At 39.8% G+C, this 22,722-nt stretch overlaps 1 protein-coding gene across 2 annotated transcripts in view; it reads right to left on the minus strand.

The window, feature by feature from the left end:
• Window positions 1–19,325, minus strand: part of vezt.L (vezatin, adherens junctions transmembrane protein L homeolog) — a 38,554-nt gene extending 19,229 nt beyond the window's left edge. Inside the window, exons 1-3 of one of the 2 annotated variants that reach the window (XM_018250838.2) lie at window positions 19,171–19,325; window positions 9,419–9,547; window positions 3,382–3,471 (exon numbers count right to left, since the gene is read on the minus strand). In XM_018250838.2, the coding sequence (XP_018106327.1) occupies window positions 3,382–3,471; window positions 9,419–9,547; window positions 19,171–19,206 (255 nt within the window). In that variant the 5' untranslated portion in view covers window positions 19,207–19,325. 2 annotated transcript variants of the gene reach the window in all.
• Window positions 19,326–22,722: the final 3,397 nt, after the last annotated feature.

The raw sequence follows: 22,722 nt of genomic DNA on the forward strand, positions 1-22,722 counted from the left end.
GTCTAGAACAATACTGTCCAATTGGTAGCCTGTGGACCACGACCCCCTTGTGTGGCCCCACACATGAAAGTCTGCCTGATATGACTGCTTGTGTAAGATTTAAAAGGTATCAGTAATGAGATTAATTGGCATTAACTTTATTGTTTAACCTCAAATTCAGATTGTAAAATCCTGCATTGTTTATGTTCACCCTCTATGTACTGTTCACACCTCAGACCCAGACTGGAAGTGCTCACATTGATCACATGTTCACACTTCAGACAAACTACTGAAGAGGCACCGGGTCCTGATAAATTTCCCTGTTTCCTGCTTTATTCTGCCTTCCACATGTCACCGTCTGTGCCATACTCTGCCAGCCCTATGCTCCCTACGTGCGCCATACTCTGTCTACCCCATGCTACATGTGTGTGCCATACACTGCCCGCCCTATGCTCCCTATGTGTGCCATACTCTGCCTGCCCTGTGCTCGCTATGTGTGCCATACTCTGCCTGCCCTATGCTCCCTATGTGTGCCATACTCTGCCTGCCCTGTGCTCCCTGTGTGTGCCTGCCTAATGCCGCCTGTGGGAAGTGAACCTGGTGAGGGTTTGTTAGCATTTAGAAATACTTGTTAAGGGGTCTCTAAGGTGTTTTATCATGTGCTGAGGGGGTGCTGTGCTATCCACAGGGGATGATGAGGCATATGGATTTAAGGATATGTCTTAAAATGGTTTAATAAACTTGTTTCACATATGAGTTATGAGTGATATCCCTGCAGTGAGCACCAACCATTTGTTTTTTTGGGGGTGCTACCACCATTAATTTGGACATGGTCTTAAAAGTTCTTGTGGTAACATGGGTATGAGTTAAAGGGGTTTGGATTAAAAACAGGGAGTGGTCAACACTGACTTCCATTATTGGCCCTCCAACGCGTACGCCAGAAAAATTCCGGCCCCTGGTACCACAGAGGTTGGACAGCACTGGTCTAGAGCACCCTCTATCTGACTGGAGGATTTTTTGAGGCAGAAGTAAAAGGAACTATGTGCCATACAGTACATTTTAGAAAGGTCTACAACAGGAAATTCATACATATGCATTTGATAATATTTGCACAACAAAAATCAACAAAAATCAAAGGAAAAATGGTAATGCAGCACTTTACTTTACGTATCCACCTTATAATTCAGGCGCAATAAACATTATCCCAATTGAATAATATTTGCAATTAGTTTTCATTTACAAAAATGAGACATTTATCAAATATTTACCTACAAAGGTAGTGCTGAACTGATCTTTACATCCCATCTCTCTGCCAGGCATACAGGGGACCCCCCCACACACACAGGACAGCAATGTCCTTGAGTATAGTCCCTCTACTACTCATGGTATAACGCATCCATAGTGAAGTGAAGAAATGTTCTGTGTGCACAATAAATTATGGTCTTGTACTATAGTATCTGTGCATGAAACTAAATGTTATAAACTCAACAAACAAAAACGTGGAAACGCACATTTGAAGTACAATATTTATCTGTGGCAGAACATCCACAGCAACCAAGAAATTATCAGCTTTGTTTAGCCAGCTGTAGAAAGAATAATGATATTAAATAAAAATGTGATTAGTTTCCAGGGGTTACTGCATCAGTACAATTTTGCCCACTGTTACTAAATAAGCCTGGGAGATACACTAAATGTATATTAGTGACAGAGCTTTCCAGTGGGAAAAGGAAAAAGTTGGTGGCCTTCAAGAAGGCATAGACTAGAGCCAAGACTGCAATTTGTGTTTACTTACAGCTGTTAAATCATTTTTATCTAAGGCCAGAAGGTTTGTAAGGAAGAGCAGAGCTCAGGAATGTACTGTGCAAGCAAAAGAAGCTTCAATTATAAGCATTCTGCAAACCAAGAGCATCACCAGAAAACACAGCCAGGAATGAAACATTCACCTTCTGTGCCAAAGGTGATGGAAGTCCCTAATAAGAGGCAAGCATTTTGCTGCCAGTATGCTTTGCCCACCAGGGCATTTGAATGATTGCATTCATAGTTCTGAAAACTCTGAGCTAAATGGAGGATTCAGCTTTCTACTAAACCCTTACTCCTATGGGATATACACCAGAGAATTACAAATGCCAAAAAAACTTTTCTGATCTATATGCCAAACCCATTTCTGATCTCCAGCCACTAAACCTGAAGAAGCCCTTTATCAACACAAAACCACACAATATGGTATTTTGCATAGCTAGAAATACACTGGACACAGGCATCCTTAACTGGATATTTATAAAGAAAATCACCCAACATATTGCCCTGTTAATCCAGTACATAAGGCAGATTCATAGTATTTCACGTTCAAACAGTCCTCAAATGCAAAGGATGGCCGGACAATTAAAAAAATAAACTTTCTGGGCTACTTAATAACCATGCCACTCAAAAGCTCCCAAGTACAATTCCACATGCTATTGCCCTTAGCCTTTACTAAATTTGGCATACAATTCCATGTAAGATATGCACATGTGGGACATTCAGACCAAGTCGCAGGCATTGGGCTGTGTATGGCACCCTGGATCAGCCCAACCAATATCATATCAAAAACCAGACAGATATTGGTCAGGTCTTAAAATCTTGTTGAGCAAGAACAAAATTGGTGAGTCCTCAACCAACTGGTCTCTTTAAAGGAGAAGGAAAATCACCAAAGCAGTGTATTGCCAATATATTAGCCACAATAGTGCAAGCTATAACACTATATTTATTCTGCAGAATGCGTTAGTATACCTGTGTATCAACTCTAGAAGCTCTTGGTTTGTTTAGGATAGCAGCTGCCATATTAGCTTGGTGGGACTTCACTTCCTGAATGAGTTTCTCCCTGCTAACTCATAGCTCTGTGCACGGATTACAGTGGAGAGGGCGTAAAAGAGAGGGGAGAGGGGGAGAAGCAAACTGAGAATGCTCAAGCCTTAGCCCTGGAGGTTTATTATGAAACAGGAAGTCTGATACAAAAGTCCATGTATACACAATAGAAGGAAAGAAAAGTTGTGTTTCTTTCTACAGAGGACTCAGAACAGCATTACTGATTTACTGGTGTATTTATATAGACCTTTCTGATAAAGCTTACTTAATTTTAGCCTTTCCTTCTCCTTTAAGACTAACAATCAGATCCGCATGATATGGCCCAGTATGTGGATGGCTCAATCAAGCAGAGATCAACTTGACAGGTGTCCTTGCCAAGCTTAAGCTGAATATTTTCTCCTAAGCTGGTGGGTCACAAGCTTCCAAACAACCTCCCTAGCACAAGACGTCTACAGCAAATTAATTTATATAGCTTTTTACAATTAAACTAGAGAATTGGGGGTTTTCACCTGAATTCGTTAGTACCACTTTCACCTTTTACAGCAAAAAAGTACTTACCAGTAAGTGAATTTTTTCATCTTTTTTCTTTTTTGATAAAAATGGGCTCCAACTTTTTAAAAATTCAACTGTCCTTGAAATGATGCTTTTCTGAAAATGAAACAAGTTTCAATAAAATTGGTTAGAATTGAACAACACTAATAGCTTGTTTTCACCTTAATAATATGACATATGCAGTAAAAGTCTTATTTTGATCAATATGAGTGTGAACCTACAGGTTAAACCTGTCAAACAAATCAAAATATAATATGTAATATTGAATCTAGTAGTCTGTTTGCATAGGGGATCTTATTTTCAGTCATTTGTGTAAACAGGGGTTACTATCTACTGTTCTTCAATGGGACAGATTTGTCCATCATAATGATCCCTGAATTTCGTTAAATTCAGCTGATATAATTGATACAATAGTTGCTAACATTGGACAGCTGCTGCTGCTGAGAAATGTAACAAATAATGTAGCAAATTAGAAAAGTGCAAAATTAAGTTAAATGTTGGCAAAAACATTAAAAAAAAAATAGAAAGCAAATGAAAAAAAGTGTTTATTTCTGGCGTACAATCTTGTGTACTACTTGAAACAACTGAACAGATAAACATGTTTAAAGATAAGCGACCCCTTTTAAAGCAAAATCAGTTACAGGCATGGGATCTATAGTGAGGAATGCTTAGGAGGTAAGGGCTTGCTAGATAAGGAGTTGGCACAGCAAGCCTGGTGTTCCAAAGGGTAACAGAGATGAAAAGACATTTATTTGCACAACCACTAAGGAGAGACCTTATGAGGCCTCAGTAGATGATATTTTACACCACTGATATTTCAAATGTTTTTTTTTTCAGAGTATGTGGGAGCATGGAGAATGGAGGATGAAACGAAGCACTTTGTTTCCCATGTGCCAAACTGGAAATTGTTTGGGTCATTATCCTTACGCTGGCCATAGACGCAAAGATCTGATAGTACAAATCCTCGATTCGTACGATTTTCGGACTGTGTGTGGTGTCCCAACATTTTTCGTACCTTGCCGATCAGTCGTTCAGTCGTTCGGACTGGTTAGAAGATTTCTGTCGGCTGTCGATAATATCTCTTCATGTGTTGCCGATCTGACGACTTTCAGTGGGAGACTGTAACAAGCTTTTGTCGGACATAAATTTCTGTACGATTGCTGTAGGGGCAGAACATCGGCTGATCTGTTTTTTTTCTACTTTATTTGATCTGAAAGGTTAGTAGCAGGTCGGGTGATTGGGACGACTGATCGTTTGTCCGGTGTAGCAGATAAATCTGCACGTCTATGGCCAGCTTTACACAATACCTCTCTAGCAGATGGCAGATATAGAAGATCACATCTTCCCTCTAAATACTTGGGTACCTAAAATAGTGGATTACTCAGTAGAAGGTTAATCCATTTTACTATCCTTGGTGGAAAATAGAGGCTGCTTACGATCTCCTGACCTAAAACATCGACACATAGGATCTAACCCCCTCTCTAGCCAGTCCTCATTCACAGCTCTCTCACCAAGACTTCTTAGGTCTCCTGCCCAAGAGTATGGGCTACTTCCTCCTTATCACAGAGGGTTTCCAAGATGTGACCCGGGGGTCACATGATGCACACATCACCAGTGGGGCGCTCCAAGCACACTTGTTTTTTTTTTTTACTGTAGGCAAGCATCATCTTGACAAGTATACCATATATGTTTATGTACAGAGCTATTTATATATCCATATTTATATAGCCGTGGTTAGGTAGTACACCATTAGAAAAAGACACTACCTGGGTGCCCATAGCAGCATGTATAGGTAGCAGCATGTTGAACAGAACTAACAGGAATTTAAACAGTCTTTTTAAATAAATATAATTAGGTTTTTATTTTACCAACGTTTTGGTTCCTTACTAGAACCTTTGTCAGGGCAACCATTCAACATGCTGCTATCCATATATAAAGATATTCATCTTTATTTGGGTATAATGATGTTGCAAGAATTTATTTACCTATACCACACCCCTGCTCTATTCTTCTCTCCACATGTTGTGTGGTGTCCCGTTTCTCCAGAAACCAACCATCAGCAAAAGTATGCTGGTTGTTAGTCCATTGGTTATTTTTTTGCTTTTAGAAAACATTTCTGAAAAGATATTTGTAGTTTTAGCATCATTTTAGCATATGCAAAGTCACAAAAATTATGAAAGGAACGTCACTTACTTTGGGATATTTCATGAAATTATAGCCTATAAGATGTATGTTTTAGTAATAATTCACCCAGGTGGTCTACTGGTTCGGCAGTGGCAACCGCCGCGCCATATGCCACGCTGTGCCGCGTCTTCCTGTGCACCAGTTCCTTAGGCCAGGCGCATTCTCTTGTTTTATAGGCGCATTTGTGCTGGCGTGATTACGCCAGCGCGCAATGACGCGAAATTCAAAGATATTTAAAGGGGCCTTTGGTATTTTTTCCCGTTATAGGTTCATCTCCTTGAGTTCCTAGATGTTATTTAATCTGTTCCTGATATCTGATACCTGTTTTTGACCCCTGCCTGCCTAATTAAGCTGACTTCTGTGATTCCGACCCCTGCCTGGTAAACCGACTATTCTGATATCTGTATTCCGACCGTGCCTGTCCAGACCATTCTTGATTGATCTCCCGGCTTTGACCCCTGCTTGTTTGAATCTGTTTGTTTTCTGCCTGCACCGACCCGGCCTGATTTTGACTACGATTTCTATCTGTGCCCAAAAGACTTTTTGCTTAACAATCGTGCCCCTCTGCTCTTCCAGAACCCTTAGCTTGGCTCCTCTCTTTACAAGACCTGGCGGCCTCCCAAGGTGAAAGGCGGCTGTTAAAGGTGGAAGCAAGAGCCGAGACCAGGGAGCCTAGCATTGGTTCTGGATTTTGGGTGCCGATCGTGACAGTTTGTTATTGTGCAAAGCTGGAAATTCAGAAAAAAATCTTCACACAAAGACAGACCAAGGCTGAGGCTGATTTCAACCACTGGTATTTGGTAAGCGTATACATTATTCATACATCCTAATAAGATGCCTCAGCATTCTTTTCTCAGCCTGGTGTTTTTCCAGCACATGTACAAGTTCAGTCAGGTTTCTGTCTAAGCCACAGCAAGAAGTTAAAAAAATAAATAAAAATAAAAGCTCAGTGCAGGTATGTGTGGGTTACAGATAACTTTCCAAAATAAAGTTTAATAAAGTCCATGTTCCACAAAACCTAAAAGAATGCTCCCATTAAAGAAAGAGCACTGTTACATTCACCGATATAGACACAAGGTTGGTATCTTGGCATTAGTAAGATTTTAATTCACTAACTTGGAAGAAAAAGCAGCATCTACAATCATATGAAAAAGTTTGGGAACCCCTCTAAATTCTTTGGAGTTTTGTTTATCATTAGCTTTCAAAGTAGCAACTTCCTTTTAATCTATGACATGTCTTATGGAAACAGTAGTGTTTCAGCAGTAACATAAATTTTATTGGATTAACAGAAAATATGCAATATGCATCATAACAAAATTAGACAGTTGCATAAATTTGGCCACCCCAACAGAGATATTACATCAATACTTAGTTGAGCCTCCTTTTGCAAATGTAACAGCCTGTAGACAACTAGATAGCCTTTGATGATTGTCTGGATTCTGGATGGTGGTATTTTTTACCAAAATCCAGTTCAGTTAAATTTGATGGCTGCCGAGCATGGACAGCCTGCTTCAAATCATCCCATAGATTTTCTATGATATTCAAGTCGGGGGACTGTGACGGCCATTCCAGAATATCGTACTTCTCCTTCTGTCTTGTTGGAATATCCAACCCCTGCGTAACTTTGTGACTGAATGTACAAATTAGGGGTAGGAAGGGGGGAAAAAAATTTACTTCCTTGTTTTGTGACAAATTCACGTGATTTCCCTCCCACCCCTAATTTGCATATGCAAATTAGGATTCCGATTCGGTAAGGCCGGAACCGAATCCTGGATTTTCATTTTGTAAGGTTCACAAATATTTGTTTTATTAGTCTTACACCAGAGAAAGTCCCTGCTCTGCAGAAAAGTGAAAGATGCCAAGGGCACCTGATTTAAAACAAAACAAAATATTTAACACAATGTTATTGTTGTTAATGTTATAAAGTTTTATAACTATTGTTTTTATACCTACGTGTTTTATACCTACGTGTTTTATATCTACGTGTTTTATATCTACGTGTTTTATAACTATGTGTTTTATATCTACGTGTTTTATATCTACGTGTTTTATATCTACTTTAAATTTCATTAACAAGATTGATCAGGGAATGTACAGATTCAGAATATTATAAATTTTGATGTAAAGTTATGGGGAGCTCCTATTATTATGGAGCCAGGTTTACGTAAATATCCCAGAAATAAACTGCTATACTGCTCTAAGCAGAGAAAAGAGGAAGCAATGCCTTAGCAGCTGCGTACTGTTGAGCTTTGAACAAAATGAACCAGTACATGGGAGTAGGGCAAAGGACATTCAGGAATATAAAAAGCATAAATGTATTCCAAAAGCGCTCAGAATAGCACTTGTAATGTATTTTTTAAGTTATCAGCAGACTTTCAATGTCATGTAATGCAGAGAAGAAAATGTGTTACTCTGAGCAGTTTTGCCATTTACAGCCATTACTAGAATTCCCCACATTTTCTGATTAGTATTCTATTCTATGCTTTGGCCTAGACACAATTAAAGGACCATCAATAAAAATAACCTGAAACTCTGTTGTGATTGTGTTATACAGTCATATGAAAAAGTTTGGGAACCCCTCTCAGCCTGCATAATAATTTACTGCAAATATAAGTTAATGGAGGGCACTCCCAGTATTAGAAATGGAAAAGAAGCTCTTTTTTAAGAAATATGAGGTGCAGATAACCCCCCACAGTCAGTTACCCAAAACCATATATAAGAATATAGAGGGGGATGCACACTCAATAAAGAAAATAATACTTGGCAAAAAAAGGTGATATTTTAAAAATTTCTTTTATAAAGTGTATGCTGTATTATGCACAACAGTATTAGCACAAATATATACATACCATCAAGTTACAAGATCAAGGCAAAAAGGGACAAACCACAGGTAGCAGATACACTTGCCAATGATGAGAACACCCCAACGTTTCGGCAATATAGCCTTTGTTAAGGCCCCTACCTACTGTCAAATTTGGTGGAGGTTCCATCATGCTGTGGGGCTAGTTCAGGGACTGGGGCCCTTGTTAAAATTGAGGGTCAGATGAATTCAACCTAATATCAACAAATTCTTCAGAATAACGTTCAAGCATCAGTCACAAAGTTGAAGTTACGCAGTTGTTGGATATTCCAACAAGACAATGACCCTAAACACACTTCCAAATCTACAAAGGCATTTATGCAGAGGGAGAAGTACAATATTCTGGAATGGCCGTCACAATTCCCCAACTTGAATATAATCAAAAATCTATGGGATGATTTGAAGCAGGCTGTCCATGCTCGTCAGCCATCAAATTTAACTGACCTGGAGAGATTTTGTATGGACAAATGGACAAAAATACCGCTATCTAGAGGCTGTTACATTTGCAAAAGGAGGCTCAGCTAAGTAATGATGTAATATCTCTGTTGGGGTGCCCACATTTATGCACCTGTCTAATTTTGTTATGATGTATATTGCAAATTTTCTTTTAATCCAATAAACTTTATGTCACTGCTGAAATACTATTGTTTCCATAAGACATGTTATATATTAAGAGGAAGTTGCTACTTTGAAAGCTCAGCCAATGATAAACAAAACTCCAAAGAATAAAGAGGGGCTCCCAAACTTTTTCATATAACTGTTAATATATTAAATTGTTGTAAAAGCAAAAGGTGGAAAAGCTGTCATACCGTAACATTATTGAATATTTCCTGCATGACGCTGTCATTTCTGCAAACATCTGCTGACATGTTTAGAAGTCTAACAGATGCCAATCACTGGCGTTGTTTTCTTCTGGAATTCCTGCATACATGCCTTCCATTAAATGTTCAGAATTGAAGGCAGAATTCACTGTATTCATGAACAAATGACATAACTCACCTTTTCTGTGGTATGGACATCCTGTTTTCCCTGGCCATTCTCTGCCAGACGTTCCTCTTCCTTTGATAGAGGACATATCTCAAAATCTGTGTGCCCCAAATCTTGCAGGTACTGGAAGAGTGGCGAATTCTGAAATACCATCAAAAGGGTAAAATAGTTAAAATTAGTTGGCTTGACTGAAAATATATTCTTAGCAAGAACATTACACCTACAATAAATGGGACTGCTGTGAATACAGGATGCCCTAACCTAATATAGGGGAACTCCAAAACTACAGTCTTAAAAGCTGTAAATGAGAAAGAATGTATAAGATGTTATGTATATCACTTAACTGTCCATTGTGCATTTTTGGGCCAAATTTTGCCCAGTTATCTCCTTCTCAATTTTATCTGATTTTTCACGTGGGTAAAATTAAATGCTTTAGCAAGCACTACTCACTTTGGTTTTATGTAATGGGATCACAGGAATACCAATGAGAAGTTCAACACAAGTTCAATGAATAGGGCCATTCCATAGATAATTCTTCTGATTAATTGACTGCTAACAAAACAGTCATCACAATTGGTGAAGGGGGTTATATACTGGTAATATCATTTTCAAAAGAACCAAACACGGAGTACGGAGTATCTTCAGTTTCCCACTTTGCCTTGTTTAGCTCAAAAATAACAAAATACATCGAATTTTTGGGATTAAAATAATAGGCCAAAAGGATGTTCCACACATGCTCTGTTCTTTAGACTCATTTGACATTGGAAATTGAACAAGGCAGTACACGTTCCCCTCATCCAGGTGGTGACATCACAGCAGCTACACTAGTTAAATGCTGATTGCACCCAGCCTCTATTTGATCCTCATTTGCTGGGTCTCAGAGATATGTTCCTTCCCTCTAGTGTTTTCCCAGCAGTTTGTTTTGTAGGCTTTAATGGTTAAATAGTCATTGCTTCTTTCATATGACAACTCTCCATAGACTGCAGGTGCTACAAGAAATGTCATGTAACACACAGTACCTTTTCATTTGCGCTACAAATAATCATTTACAGTAAGGATTACTTTCACTTTATAACTCATATGTTAGTTACAAATATATCTGTCATTGTCAGGGCACATGGGAGAGTAGAATCTGTTTTTAGGGAAGAGTGTTTATTAGTAAAGCATGTTGTCTGACAAAATGCATGGTCTACCAACTGCAAAAATAGACATAAGCTTTAACCTACATATAGACCATATCTTCATCAAAACGTTTTGTTATTTGTAACAATTTCATTGTTTGTTCCTATTGTGGAAAAAAAAAAAAAAATTTCAAGGGAAATGAATACCACAATATAAACAAGACCTGTGGTTAGACTGGAGTGCATTGGAGGCATTAAAGGGGTTTTTCACCTTGGAATTAACTTTTAAGTATTAAGCAGAGAATTATATTCTGAGACAAATTGCAATGGTTTTAATTTTTTTTAGTTTTGTTCAGCAGCTTTCTAGGTTGCAGTTTCAGCAATCAGGTTGCTAGGGTCCAAATTACCCTAGCAACCATGCACTGATTTGAACAAGGATTATATTATATATAACAGGGGGAGGGTGCTGACAAGAAAGACGAGTAATAAAACTTAGCAATAAAAATAAGTTTGTAGCCTTACAGAGCATTTGTTTTTAGATGGGGTCATTGACTCCCATTTGAAAGCTGGAAAGAGTTAGACGAAGGTATATAATTAAAAAACTACAAAAAAAAATAAATATGATGAAGATCAGTTGAAAAGTTGCTTAGAATTAGCCGTTCTAGAACCTACTAATTTAAAGGTGAACCACCCCTTTGATGAGATTCAATGACTTTTTTGCATTTCAAGCATCTGCCAAAGCATCTGCCCAATTCCCAATTTGACTAATATCTATAGTACATTAGATTTTATCTGTGCATGTATAGTCACATTTAGTGTGTGCATGTATAGTCACATTTAGGGAGCAAACAGGAATTCACTTCAAATTCAACCATCACTGCCATCCAAGCTGGGTCCTCAAGCCAATGTACTCCCATACAGGGAGGCCAGGACCACAAACATTTCAGCTATTTGCAAATAAATGAATGTATCAGTACACTGAGCAAAAAAGTGGTGTCTTCTGGCCCCTTGTAGCTGCTCTGATATTTTTTATCTCACCCAGACACTAGATAACTGATCAAATCAGATTAATGCTCTGTGAGGTGAATTTTTGATTTTTTTCTTTTTTAAATAGTCCTGTAAGTGGTATAAAACAGTTGTTAAGACAACAGACAGTCAACAATACAAAGCTAAGAATCACACTACATAATATTCTGAAAATGTAACAACAACATCATAATCCACAGTATTCAATGTCTGAAAAATAGATCTAAACAAACAAGGCCATACAGGTGTTATCTTCTTAGAAGCAACTTTACTTAAGCAGCCAAGATATTCTTAACGACCCAGAATCTCACTCATGACTAAGGAAGTGTATCCAGTTTTTCTGGAATCAAAAGATTTTAAGTGCTTCATACCTGTTCAGCGTGATACAATGAGTTCTTTGTAGCTTTACTGCTGGATAGGGATGAACAAGTGTTCAAATATTGATGCAGGTGGCTAGAGTGACTACTGACAACTTAAGTGTGGCCGTTACTATAAGCTACTATTTCGGCCTAGCCCTCTGAGGCTGTCTCTCCGATACACTGTTATGTTCAACACTCCTAACAGTACTGGCCTTTTAGAGACTTTTTTGCTTGCTGCCAGTCCGGACCTTCTCAGTGAATATAACTATGCAAGTCAATTGTCTATTATCTGAGTGTAGAACTCTTTCTTGTATAGTAATGTGCCCTGTTCTCATGTGCAGTAAGATTTGCTTGGTTGAATAGCACATGAAATGAAACTTCTATATATCAAATTCCACATACAGGTGCATAAAGAGGGAATATCAAAAAAACAACCATCTAGTGCGACCATTAATGGTACTTTGCTAACGTATATAGTAAAATAAATGCCAATTCTTTTGTCACTTGTAAACACAATACAAAATATATTGAAAAATGATCTGTACCCAAAATAATATATATCATGATACACTCATGTCTAGTGAAAACAGAAAATATTTAGATCTCCAGTGAGCTTCATAAGACTGTGGTACACTTTCATGTACATCATATTTATGTTAAAAGTTAGTACATAGACTACTAATTGGAAATACTGTTTGACAAAAGTTCTAATTAGTCAGCTTTGACAACTGTATCGGTGCATGTATGCGTCTGCCCATGAAAACTAATATGATTCAATTCAAATTCAGCAGTCAAAAGGAATTGTAGCAAGCTGACAGTTTAAATGATAGATTATTATAGGCTATGTTTCTAACTGAACACACGCATATGCCTGAAATGTAGAGGTGCACTGGAAACACACAGAATGAAATGGATATTTAACAATAGACGGGTTGACATGAGGCAAGACATGTGTTCATGTTCTGTAAGGGTATATGAATTATAAATGCACTAGAACAGAGTTGTGTTATTACAATGAAAAATTTGTGTTTAATTAATTTCCTACCTCTGAGATGTAAAGGTGGCTGAGGAATGGATTTCTGTCTTTGCCAGTATGGAGGGATGCCATTTGGCTACATGACAAATGAAATGATCCTAATATTGTCCTGTTTCCACCCTATATGAAGATGTTAAAAACTGCTTCCTGGCATAGTTTCTTAAAAGAGGTTCATGTGCTCCCATTAAATTACAAAAATAACAAATGTAGGCAGCTTAGCCAGTCCTTAACTGTGGGTACAATTTTATTAAGGGAGGACATAAAACCAATTGTTGTGTATACTGCTAATAGATAAAAGACTAATGTAATAGACTAAAGCGGTTTCCTCTGAAAGTGCTCTAGTGACCCATGGTGACTTTCAAAACCTTTTATTAGTTATCAAGCAATTGAACAAATCATCTTACAATGCATATTTAGATAAACTTGAGTTAGTTAGTTATATTTATCTTTAGATAGTTCACAATACGTGTGGTGCAATAGTGCAATTTTAATACGTTTATTTATTTGGCTTCTGGCTATAGTTATTTGCCTCCACTATGCCCAACATAAAATACCAATGTGCAGTTCAGTGCAAATTACAGTTGTAAGGCTGTGACAGTAAACAAACTGGCCCTAAAAGGTAAAACAGAGCTGGTGGAAGTATCTAAAGTTGTATAGAGCAGCTGTGTCTGCAGCTGTGCAATATAAGGCATACACCCAGCAGCGACCCTAGAATAATGTTGGCAACTGTGGCTTGTATTGTTTAAATGAAAATAAGCAAAATACGACATATCTGTGACTTTACTAACGCTACCAAATTTGCTGCATATATGCAAATACCACAAAAGGTACAAAACAAAGAGCCAGCCACAAGGTGCTGAAACTTATTTACACAGCAAAGGAGAAATAAGACATTTGCTTGTGCAGCTGTCCAAATATACACCTCTGATCTGCAGACGCAAGTTCTATACAAATTTTAAAAAGTTCATATGCTGATTGCAGTATTTGGGAAAAGAAACATACAATTTGCATATATTTGCTTCTGTCATAAATCCATGAGTGCCACAACTCCCCTGCTACACATTTGGAAGTGACCCCTTTGTTTACAGCAACTGTCCCCAACCTTTTTTGCCCCAGGGACAGGTGTAAAGCCAGAATTTTTTGCAAGGACCAGGGGGCGGCAACTGCACCACAGCTAGGGTTGCCACCTTTTCAGAAAAGTTTTACCGGCGGTGGTGGGGGCAGGAACAAAAGGGGCTGGCTGTGATGCAAAAGGGGAGGAGCCACATGGCATGATGCAAAAGAGGCGGGGCCACGTCACGCTATTGCCAGAAGACAGAAAAAGGTACGTTTCCAGCAGAGGGCCGAGGGCTTTTTCCCAGAGGGCTACATTGCCGGTAAATTTGTAACCCCGGCCTTGACAGGTGTTTTACTGACTAGGCCGGTAAAATACTGGCCGGGAGGCAACCCTAACTACAGCTAGGCATTGCACTAGCCACAGAAGGCCTAGTACATGTTTGGCACTAAGTATGGAAAGTTAAAGGAGCTGTTTACCAACACATTTTTCAGTTCAGTTGGTTTCAGATAGTTCACCAGAAAAAAATACTTTTTCCATTTACTTTCTATTTTTTATTTATTTACGTTTTTTTTAATAGTGAAGTGCAACGTTTCATTCAAGTCTTTCTGAAGCAGCTGGGGGGCGAGTTGCCGACTTTGTAAACTTTTCTAAATTGATACATTTAGTTGATACATTTCTTATCTTTGTCCCTGATGAGAATCCCTGGGTTTCATTAGACAGCTGTTAGAATTGATACAATAGTTGCTAATACTCCAGCGATGCTGCTGAGAAATAGATCAAATAAATGTTGCAAAATTGTAACAGCGCAGAGTCTGCACCTGAAATACTGAGCTGCCAGACTGAAACACTAGAGACAGGAACGTTTAACTTAAAACTTTTGGAAAAACAGTAAAAAATAAAAGATAGAACACAATTGAAAAAAGTAGTTCTTGATATTGAAAAATCTGAAAACAATTGAACTGAAAAAAGTGTTTGTAAGGTGAACATCCCCTTTAAAACATGAGTGGAATTCAGAGCAGGAAAGTGTACCTCTTACATTCTCACTAATGCACATCTTAATATTTAGAACAAACTGAACCAATCAGAATCAGAACCAACTAGCGGTATTACATGTTTGCAATTACATTTATTGATCACTGCAGTTGTATCTATACAGTCTGAATTGAGCTGTCAAGATAAAAATGCCCTTCCCCACTGACATCAGACAAATGTGTAAGCATAATTTTTGTCACGTCAGGTTAAAGCAATTGAAACAACAAAATATATATATATATATATATATATATATATATATATATATATATATATATATATATATATATATATATATATATATATATAGTATAAAGATTGTTCCTCAATATCTGCTATCATGGTTCGAGAAGGGACCATGTCTCATATGCATCAATGTGCTACAAAGCTGTAGCTGCAGGCTGGTTATTGACAATACAAAATGACACAATAATTAAAACTGACAGTAAATAAGGAAACAAATTAAAAAACTAAAAGGACCATGTCAGTTTCTAATAATTACATTGACCTACAGGCCTGCACAAAATTATGTACAATTTAAACACAGAGGCCAGAAAATAAAAAAATAATTTTAAACACATTGTTGTAATGGTAAGATGAACTCTGTAACAGTATTGTTTCAAATAAAAACAAGTGTTGCTCCTGAGTAAAACTACATTTTGTAAAATTCAAACAATTCTTTTTCATTAAGAGGCTGAGCTTTCTTATACACGTATGGTATCTGTTATTCTAAAACCCGTTATCCATAAATTTCCCAATTACAGAAAGGCCACCTCCCATAGACTCCATTTTATCCAAATAATCCAAATTTTTAAATATTTCCCTTTTCTTTGTAATAATAAAACAGTAACTTGTACTTGATCCAAACTACAACATAATTAATCCTCATTGGAAGCAAAACCAGCCTATTTGGGTTTACTTAATGTTTAAATGATTTTCTAGGTATGAAGATCTGAATTACGGAAAGAACCATTATCCGGAAAACCCCAGGTCCCGAGCATTCTGGATATCAGGTCCCATACCTGTAATCCGGTTATATGTAATACAGTCCTATTGTGTTTAACAAAACGTCACAAAACTTGAAAAGCACATTTATTGGCCTTTGTAACCATGACTTACAAGGGGTGCATTCTGCTACTGATTGAAGGAAACATATCATGTAAAAAGTAAGAATGTGCCCATGCATTAAACCAGGGGTCAGCAACCTTTACTATCAAAAGAGCCATTTTGCCCCCTCTTCCACTAAAGAAAAATAGTCTGGAGCCGCAAAACATAAAACAGATTTTAAACTTTTAAAAGTTTTAACCTTTTCTCAATTTTAACTGTTACAACAACAGAATACAACAAACAGAAGTGCAATGTGTATGTGTAGACCTACTTTGAAATAAATTAAACACTAAATAGCCCTATTAAATACTAGTGTTCTCATCTGTTTAATGTAAATTCTGTTTTTGAAACTCCATGCTGATCTTCTCTCTATTGTCTTGAGTGTGTGACCGCGGTAAGGACCATGGTGAATCATCTTGCTGCTGTGTTTTTCATTCATCCTACAGGTCTCCTTTAACTCAATTAGCAACTACAATAGGAGTGCCTATACTTTTCTAATGTGAGGTCTACTTTTAGTGATGTTATCCCATTAAGATCTACATCCATAAGAGCATTGTTATCATTGTATTCCATGAAAAATATTACTTGAATATTGATGGGAAATTGTATATTGCTATCATTAACAAACCAATATTTCTTATGTAACCTTAACATAATAAATATACAAAAAAAAACAGATAGAAGGTGGATTACGAAGCCAGTATGTTAAAAATTGTACAATTTATTACTTACTTACTTTTTGGCACAAGACCTTTACTTGCTATTCTTAACATAATAAATATCTGAATGAAAAGCTTGAAAATAGGAGGGTGATTTAGACAAGCTTGTTTGTTGACAGTGTCTTGAGATCTACTTCTCACAAGCTAAAGGTCTACTGGTAGATCCCAATCTACCTTTTGGGCACCCCTGAACTACATTAAACAAAAACCCATGACTATGACCAGGGCTACTGACTTCAAGATAAGGAGGACAAGCTATAGTGGACAATTTAGAGGCATGACTTGCATGTCTAGTGATGCTGAACGTCTGGGCTGATACAGTTAGCCTATGCACATGGTGAAGCATATGTAGACAGGCCCAGACTGGCAATCCGTCTGGCAAATGCCAGAGGGGCTGCTGTATGGTTCCATAGAAAGTTACCATATAGTGGGCTGGTAGGGGGCTGTTTGGGCCTCTGTGTACTTGGAATGGCAGGGCCTGTTTTGACTCCCAGTCAGTGTAGGACTGGGAAACCAGGGGCCCACCAAAAACCCTTAGATCAGGGGCCAACCCAAACACCTTTAAACCAGGGGCCCACTAAATATTATTTTCTTCCTTTCCTTACTCAAACTCTATTCTCTTTTCTTTACATACTATAACCTATTATTCCATCTATTTAGCCTCTTTATTCTCATAGAAATATGGAATGGCCATGAAATAAGACAAATGTTTAGCAGCACAAGGGCCCACTGACACCTTGGCCCACCAGGAGTTTTCCTGGTATCTCGGTGGGCCAGTCCGACACTCAGGGCAGCCATCAGGGGGGGACGGGGGGGACATGGGGGAGAGTTGTAGGGGGCCCCGAGGGTAAGGGGGGCCCGGCCACGCCGCACTTACTTGATTGGCCAGCCCCCTGCTTTCTGAGAGCTGCCGACTTCGGGAAGGCAGGGCGGGAGCACAAGGGGAGGTATCTTCTGTCCATTACTTTCCCTTATTGGTCACAGAGTTGTCCCGGTTGAGCTGCTCAGGGATTGGAAAGCTGAGGTTTGAACTTCCCCTCTAGCTCATCCAATCACCATGCAACTTTACCAGGACTTGAAATTCTGTGACCAATAAGGGAAGAAAATGTTGTCACTGAAAGAAGATGCAGCCACCTGTGCTCCCCTCCTCCCTTCTGTAGTTGGCAGCTCACTTACAGCAGGTGGGCCAAGCTAATGAAGTAAGTACAGCATGGCAGGGCCCCCCTAAAGGTAACCTTTTGTGGTCCCTGTTGTGTGGTGGGGCCCTGGGCACCAATTTTTCTTTAAACTTCTGGGGGGTCAAGTTTTTTACATGGATGTTTAAGGGGGGCCCTGGCCACCAATGTTCTTATAACGTGGTGGAGCCCTCTCCACCAATTATTTTTTATTACCATGTGGGGTTCTAGCCACCAATATTTTTTCATGGGGGGCCCTGACCACCAATATGTTTTTATTTCTTATTAACACGTGGGAAATCAAGTCACCAGTGTTTTTTTTTACTGTGTGGTGGGGAGTGGACCTGTGGGTGGGGAGGGGGGACCTGTGGGTGGGGCTTGCGGTGGGCGCAGCCCAGGGGGCCCAGTAAATTTTGTCGTATGGGGCCCTGCAATTTCTGATGGCGGCCCTGCCGACACTGTTCCAGTCCAGGCTTCTTTGTAGAGTGTAGACTAATCCCCTTTCCAGGCTACACACTTGTCAACTACGGCCATAGACACAAATGTATCTGTGCTGTCATGCAGTCGCGTTTTTTTTCATTGAAGTATGGCTACATGCACACAACTAGACAAACAACAGTTCCAAAACGAAATACTGTCCATGCTATCAACTATTACATAGATATTTTAAAATGTAAAATGAATAGCATACAATCAGTGAAATGGCAGGGAGTTGCTGGTGCAGAGAGGCAACTGGACCCATGCCATTAGAGTGATGAGTATCCACTTTTTGAGAAATGATTTAAGTTTACCATTCATAGTACTGTGGAATTAGGGTTAAAAAAACAGGACTGGATCATCGCCCTGATGACGTGGAGTTAGATTTCTATGACACCTCTACTGTCGTAGTGCACTTAAAGCAATAAAAAACGCACGTTTTATCCGGATGATAGAATAGTTCATGGTAAGGAACGCCTTTAATATCCTCGCACCTGTCATGCGTGCAGCCTTATAAGAGACCGATACAGCAGCATCTGAGAACACACTGTAGCCACATTTCCAGCTGGCAGACCTAGAGGGGCCACTATGCAGTGTCTGGGCGCACACACACCTAATGAGAACACGAAGGTCAACGCAAGCCATTGTCACCCACCTCAAACACCACTTCTTCGTCAAACTCCGCAGTCATTGCTGTCCGCCATGCCACCCCGAGCAGCACTCTGGGAAACGGAGTATTACTGGAGGAAGTCACTGAGCGTGTCACAGCGAGGATGAGGACGGCAGGAAACTACAACTCCCAGAAATCATCTCGGCATCTTAAATGCGACCCTGTAGGAAATGAGGATGCCCACGTAAAGGAATCAGTAACTAACGTGACATAGACACATGGGATGTCATCTACAAAAGTGACGGGAGTGATCAGTATAGAGCGAGTACAGTTGTACGGATGCTTTTGCCTATGGGAGTAGTGGGGTAGCATTACTATGATCTTGGTACCAGCTGTTCATAGATGGCTACAATTTTGTAACACAGAATATTTTATACCCACTGTAGAAAGGTGATGGGATTTGTGCTGCTTCATTATTTTTTACATTGAAACAGGTTCAGACAATCCTTTGTTAGGATGCATTGCCAGGGTTTTTGTGTTCCAGGGAGGATATTATGCCTTTGCCAGCATCACAGAGGTTTTACCAGTTGTAACCCCCACTGCTGCCAATATCCACCACTGCTGCCAATGTAAACAATCAAAAACTGAAACCTTTACTGCTCATTTCATGGGGTTATTGTCATCAGCTATCCTACAATTAGTTCTTCAGCGTAAAACACTGGGCACATTTTCAAATACCCTTAGAAAAAAATATCTAATATGTTACACGATCACAGGTGAAACTATAGAGGACGTCGATTTTGCATGTGTGGGGGGCAGGAACCATTGGCCATAGGGAAAGATCATTCTTTTTAATAATAGACTTTAAAGCTGAATTGTCATATAAATGTAGAAAAAATAGAATTCTACCTGTATTTGACGATTCAGCAGTAAACACTGGCCACACAGCAAGCCAGCCAATATCCAAGTCTTTTGCCAATATTGGTTGGTTACACACACCGATTATCATACAAAATAAAGTTAATATCTGTGCTTGTATGGTCACCTGGCCAGTCCCCTTCCCGTGTGCATGTTCACACGTGCAGTTACATAGTGGGGGGAGCACATGAAGAACAGAGGGGACAAGAGAGCCCAGACTAGGGGTAGTTTGCTAATTACTTCTTGGAGCTGCTTGCATTTTTCCAGTGAATACATTTTTAAATTAGGGGTTCGCCTTCAAACAACTAGTTGTTTTCAGATTGCTCACCAGAAATAACGACATTTTCCAAGTTTTTCTAATATTGAAGTGTAAAGTGTCATTTTTCCCCTTCTAAAGCAGCTCTGGGAGGGGGGGTCGCCGACCCTGTAAACTGTTCTAAATTGATACATTTAGTTGATACATTTCTTACCTTTATCCCTGCTGAGCAGAATCTCTGGGTTTCATAAGGGCAAGGCCAGACGTGCCGTTTTCGCTGCATTTTTACGTTGCGTTTTTAAAAAAGAACAGCCAGGCGTAAAGATGCCACTGAAACCACATGCGACCGTCAGCATGCGTTTTTCAGCAGTCAGGATTTTTTTCCCAACATGCACTTCTCATTGTTCTCATTGTTCTCATTGAGAATTTGGACGCCATAATTAAAATATGCTGCGTATTTACGCAAAGTGTGGTTTCAAACGTGCAGATCCCATAGAGTCTATTGATCTGGTAGTTTCCTGAAGTATTGGTGTTTCTGCTAAAAAACGCCAATACTGGCGTCCTATGGCGGATTTCAGCTTGTAAGCGCCCTGTGTGAATTGCCATAGTGCGTTTTCCATAAGTTTCAGTGGTAGTGCAGTTTATGCGTATTTACGCCTGGCTGCTCTTTTTTAAAAACGCAACGTAAAAACGCCACATCTGGCCTTGCCCTTAGAGGCAGCTGTTAGAGGAATTGATACAATAGTTGTCTGAAAACAACTGAACTGAAAAAAAGTGTTTGGAAGGTGAACAACTCCTTTAAAGGGGTTTTTCTGTTAAATCTTAGTGTCCCACTCAGATAGTGTAGATTTACTGGAGGATACGTAACTGACACCCCAATAATCAGGGCCGCCATCAGGGGGGCACAGGGGGTACAGTTATACTGTGCTGCACTTTTCAAATTACCCAAGCCCCCTTAATAGCAGGGAAGTGAAGAGCTGAAGTCCCAAAGCACAAAAGTCCAGAAAATCCAAAGCCACAAACAAAGCCATAGCCACGAAAAGACCCAAAGCCACGAAAAGACCTAAAGTTGAAGTCTTGAAGCAGCTAAAGGACCGAAGCCATGAAAAGAGCAAGGCTGAAGTCCTGAAGCCAAAAACTTAGCCAAAGGAAACCGAAGACGTTGTCATCACCAAGGAAAGTTCCACTGGACACCAATGAGTTTTTATTTTATTAAACCTCTTGCCACCAATGTATTATTTTAATACTCTATAGGCCCTTGACCACCAATGTGACAACATGAAACGAGCATAGTAATAAGGCAGCAGGACTGAGCAGTGTTTATATATGTCTCGTCACTTATTGGGGTAGTACAGCAGCGTTCCTCTGATCAGCAGCACACCTTGTAACTTATTATACTTCCTAACCAATTATTTAGGCTTTCTCCTATGTTTGTACATAGGATGTGTTCTGCTCGTGAAGCCAGGGCCGGAACTAGGGGTAGGCAGAGTAGGCGCCTGCCTAGGGCGCCTGCCTAGGGCGCAATCATAGGGGGGCGCATTTTTTTTAATACAACTTTATTTTTTATTTAATTGTTAGTATTTATTACACCCCCTGGCAGGATGCGATCCCTTAAAGCGGTAGTGGCAGCGCTCCCCAGTCCCCACCTCCCTCTTACTTCCTGGCAACGGCATCGCCTGCTGGCTGCGGCGCTTCTTCTTCCTAATGCCCTGTGTCGCCAACGCTGTAGGAAGCGACGCGCAGACATCCACGTCACACCACATTGGGCCCCAGAAATAGGCAGAAAGCTGGGCTGATGCGGTGCGCTGTGTGTCGCCTGGCCCGGATTAAATAGAGCTGAGCCTGGTGGTGACTCTATGCACACTGACTGAAAAACAGTCTAGATGACTGCGGGGCTTGTTTTCTGCTGACTTCTGGCTCAGGTACAGATCGTCTGGGGCAATAATCTGCTGCTGGCTTCTGTCCTGGCACATATTTGAGGGGCAAATTTTTTGCTGGCTGGCACAGATACTAATTTGGGTCAATATTTAGCTGTTGGCTGGCACAGGTACAGACTTGGATGGCAATATTTTGGCTGCTGCTATTGGCACAGGTACAGACTGGGGGGCAATATTTTGCTTCTGGCTGGCACAGGTACAGATTGGGGGCAATATTTTGGTTACTGGCTGGCACAGGTACAGATTTGGGGGGCAATATTATGACTGCTGCTGGCACAGGTACAGATTGGGGGCAATGTTTTGGCTGCTGCACTGGCACATAGATTTGGGGGCAATATTTTGACTGCTAGTTGGCACAGATACAGATTTGGGGGCAATATTTTGGCTGCTGTTGGCACAGATTTAGGGGCAATATTTTGGCTGCTGTTGGCACAGATTTAGGGGCAATATTTTGGCTGTTGGCTGGCACAGAGACTCATTTGTGGG

This window comes from Xenopus laevis, chromosome 3L, assembly GCF_017654675.1.
Source record: "Xenopus laevis strain J_2021 chromosome 3L, Xenopus_laevis_v10.1, whole genome shotgun sequence".
NCBI lineage: Eukaryota > Metazoa > Chordata > Amphibia > Anura > Pipidae > Xenopus > Xenopus laevis.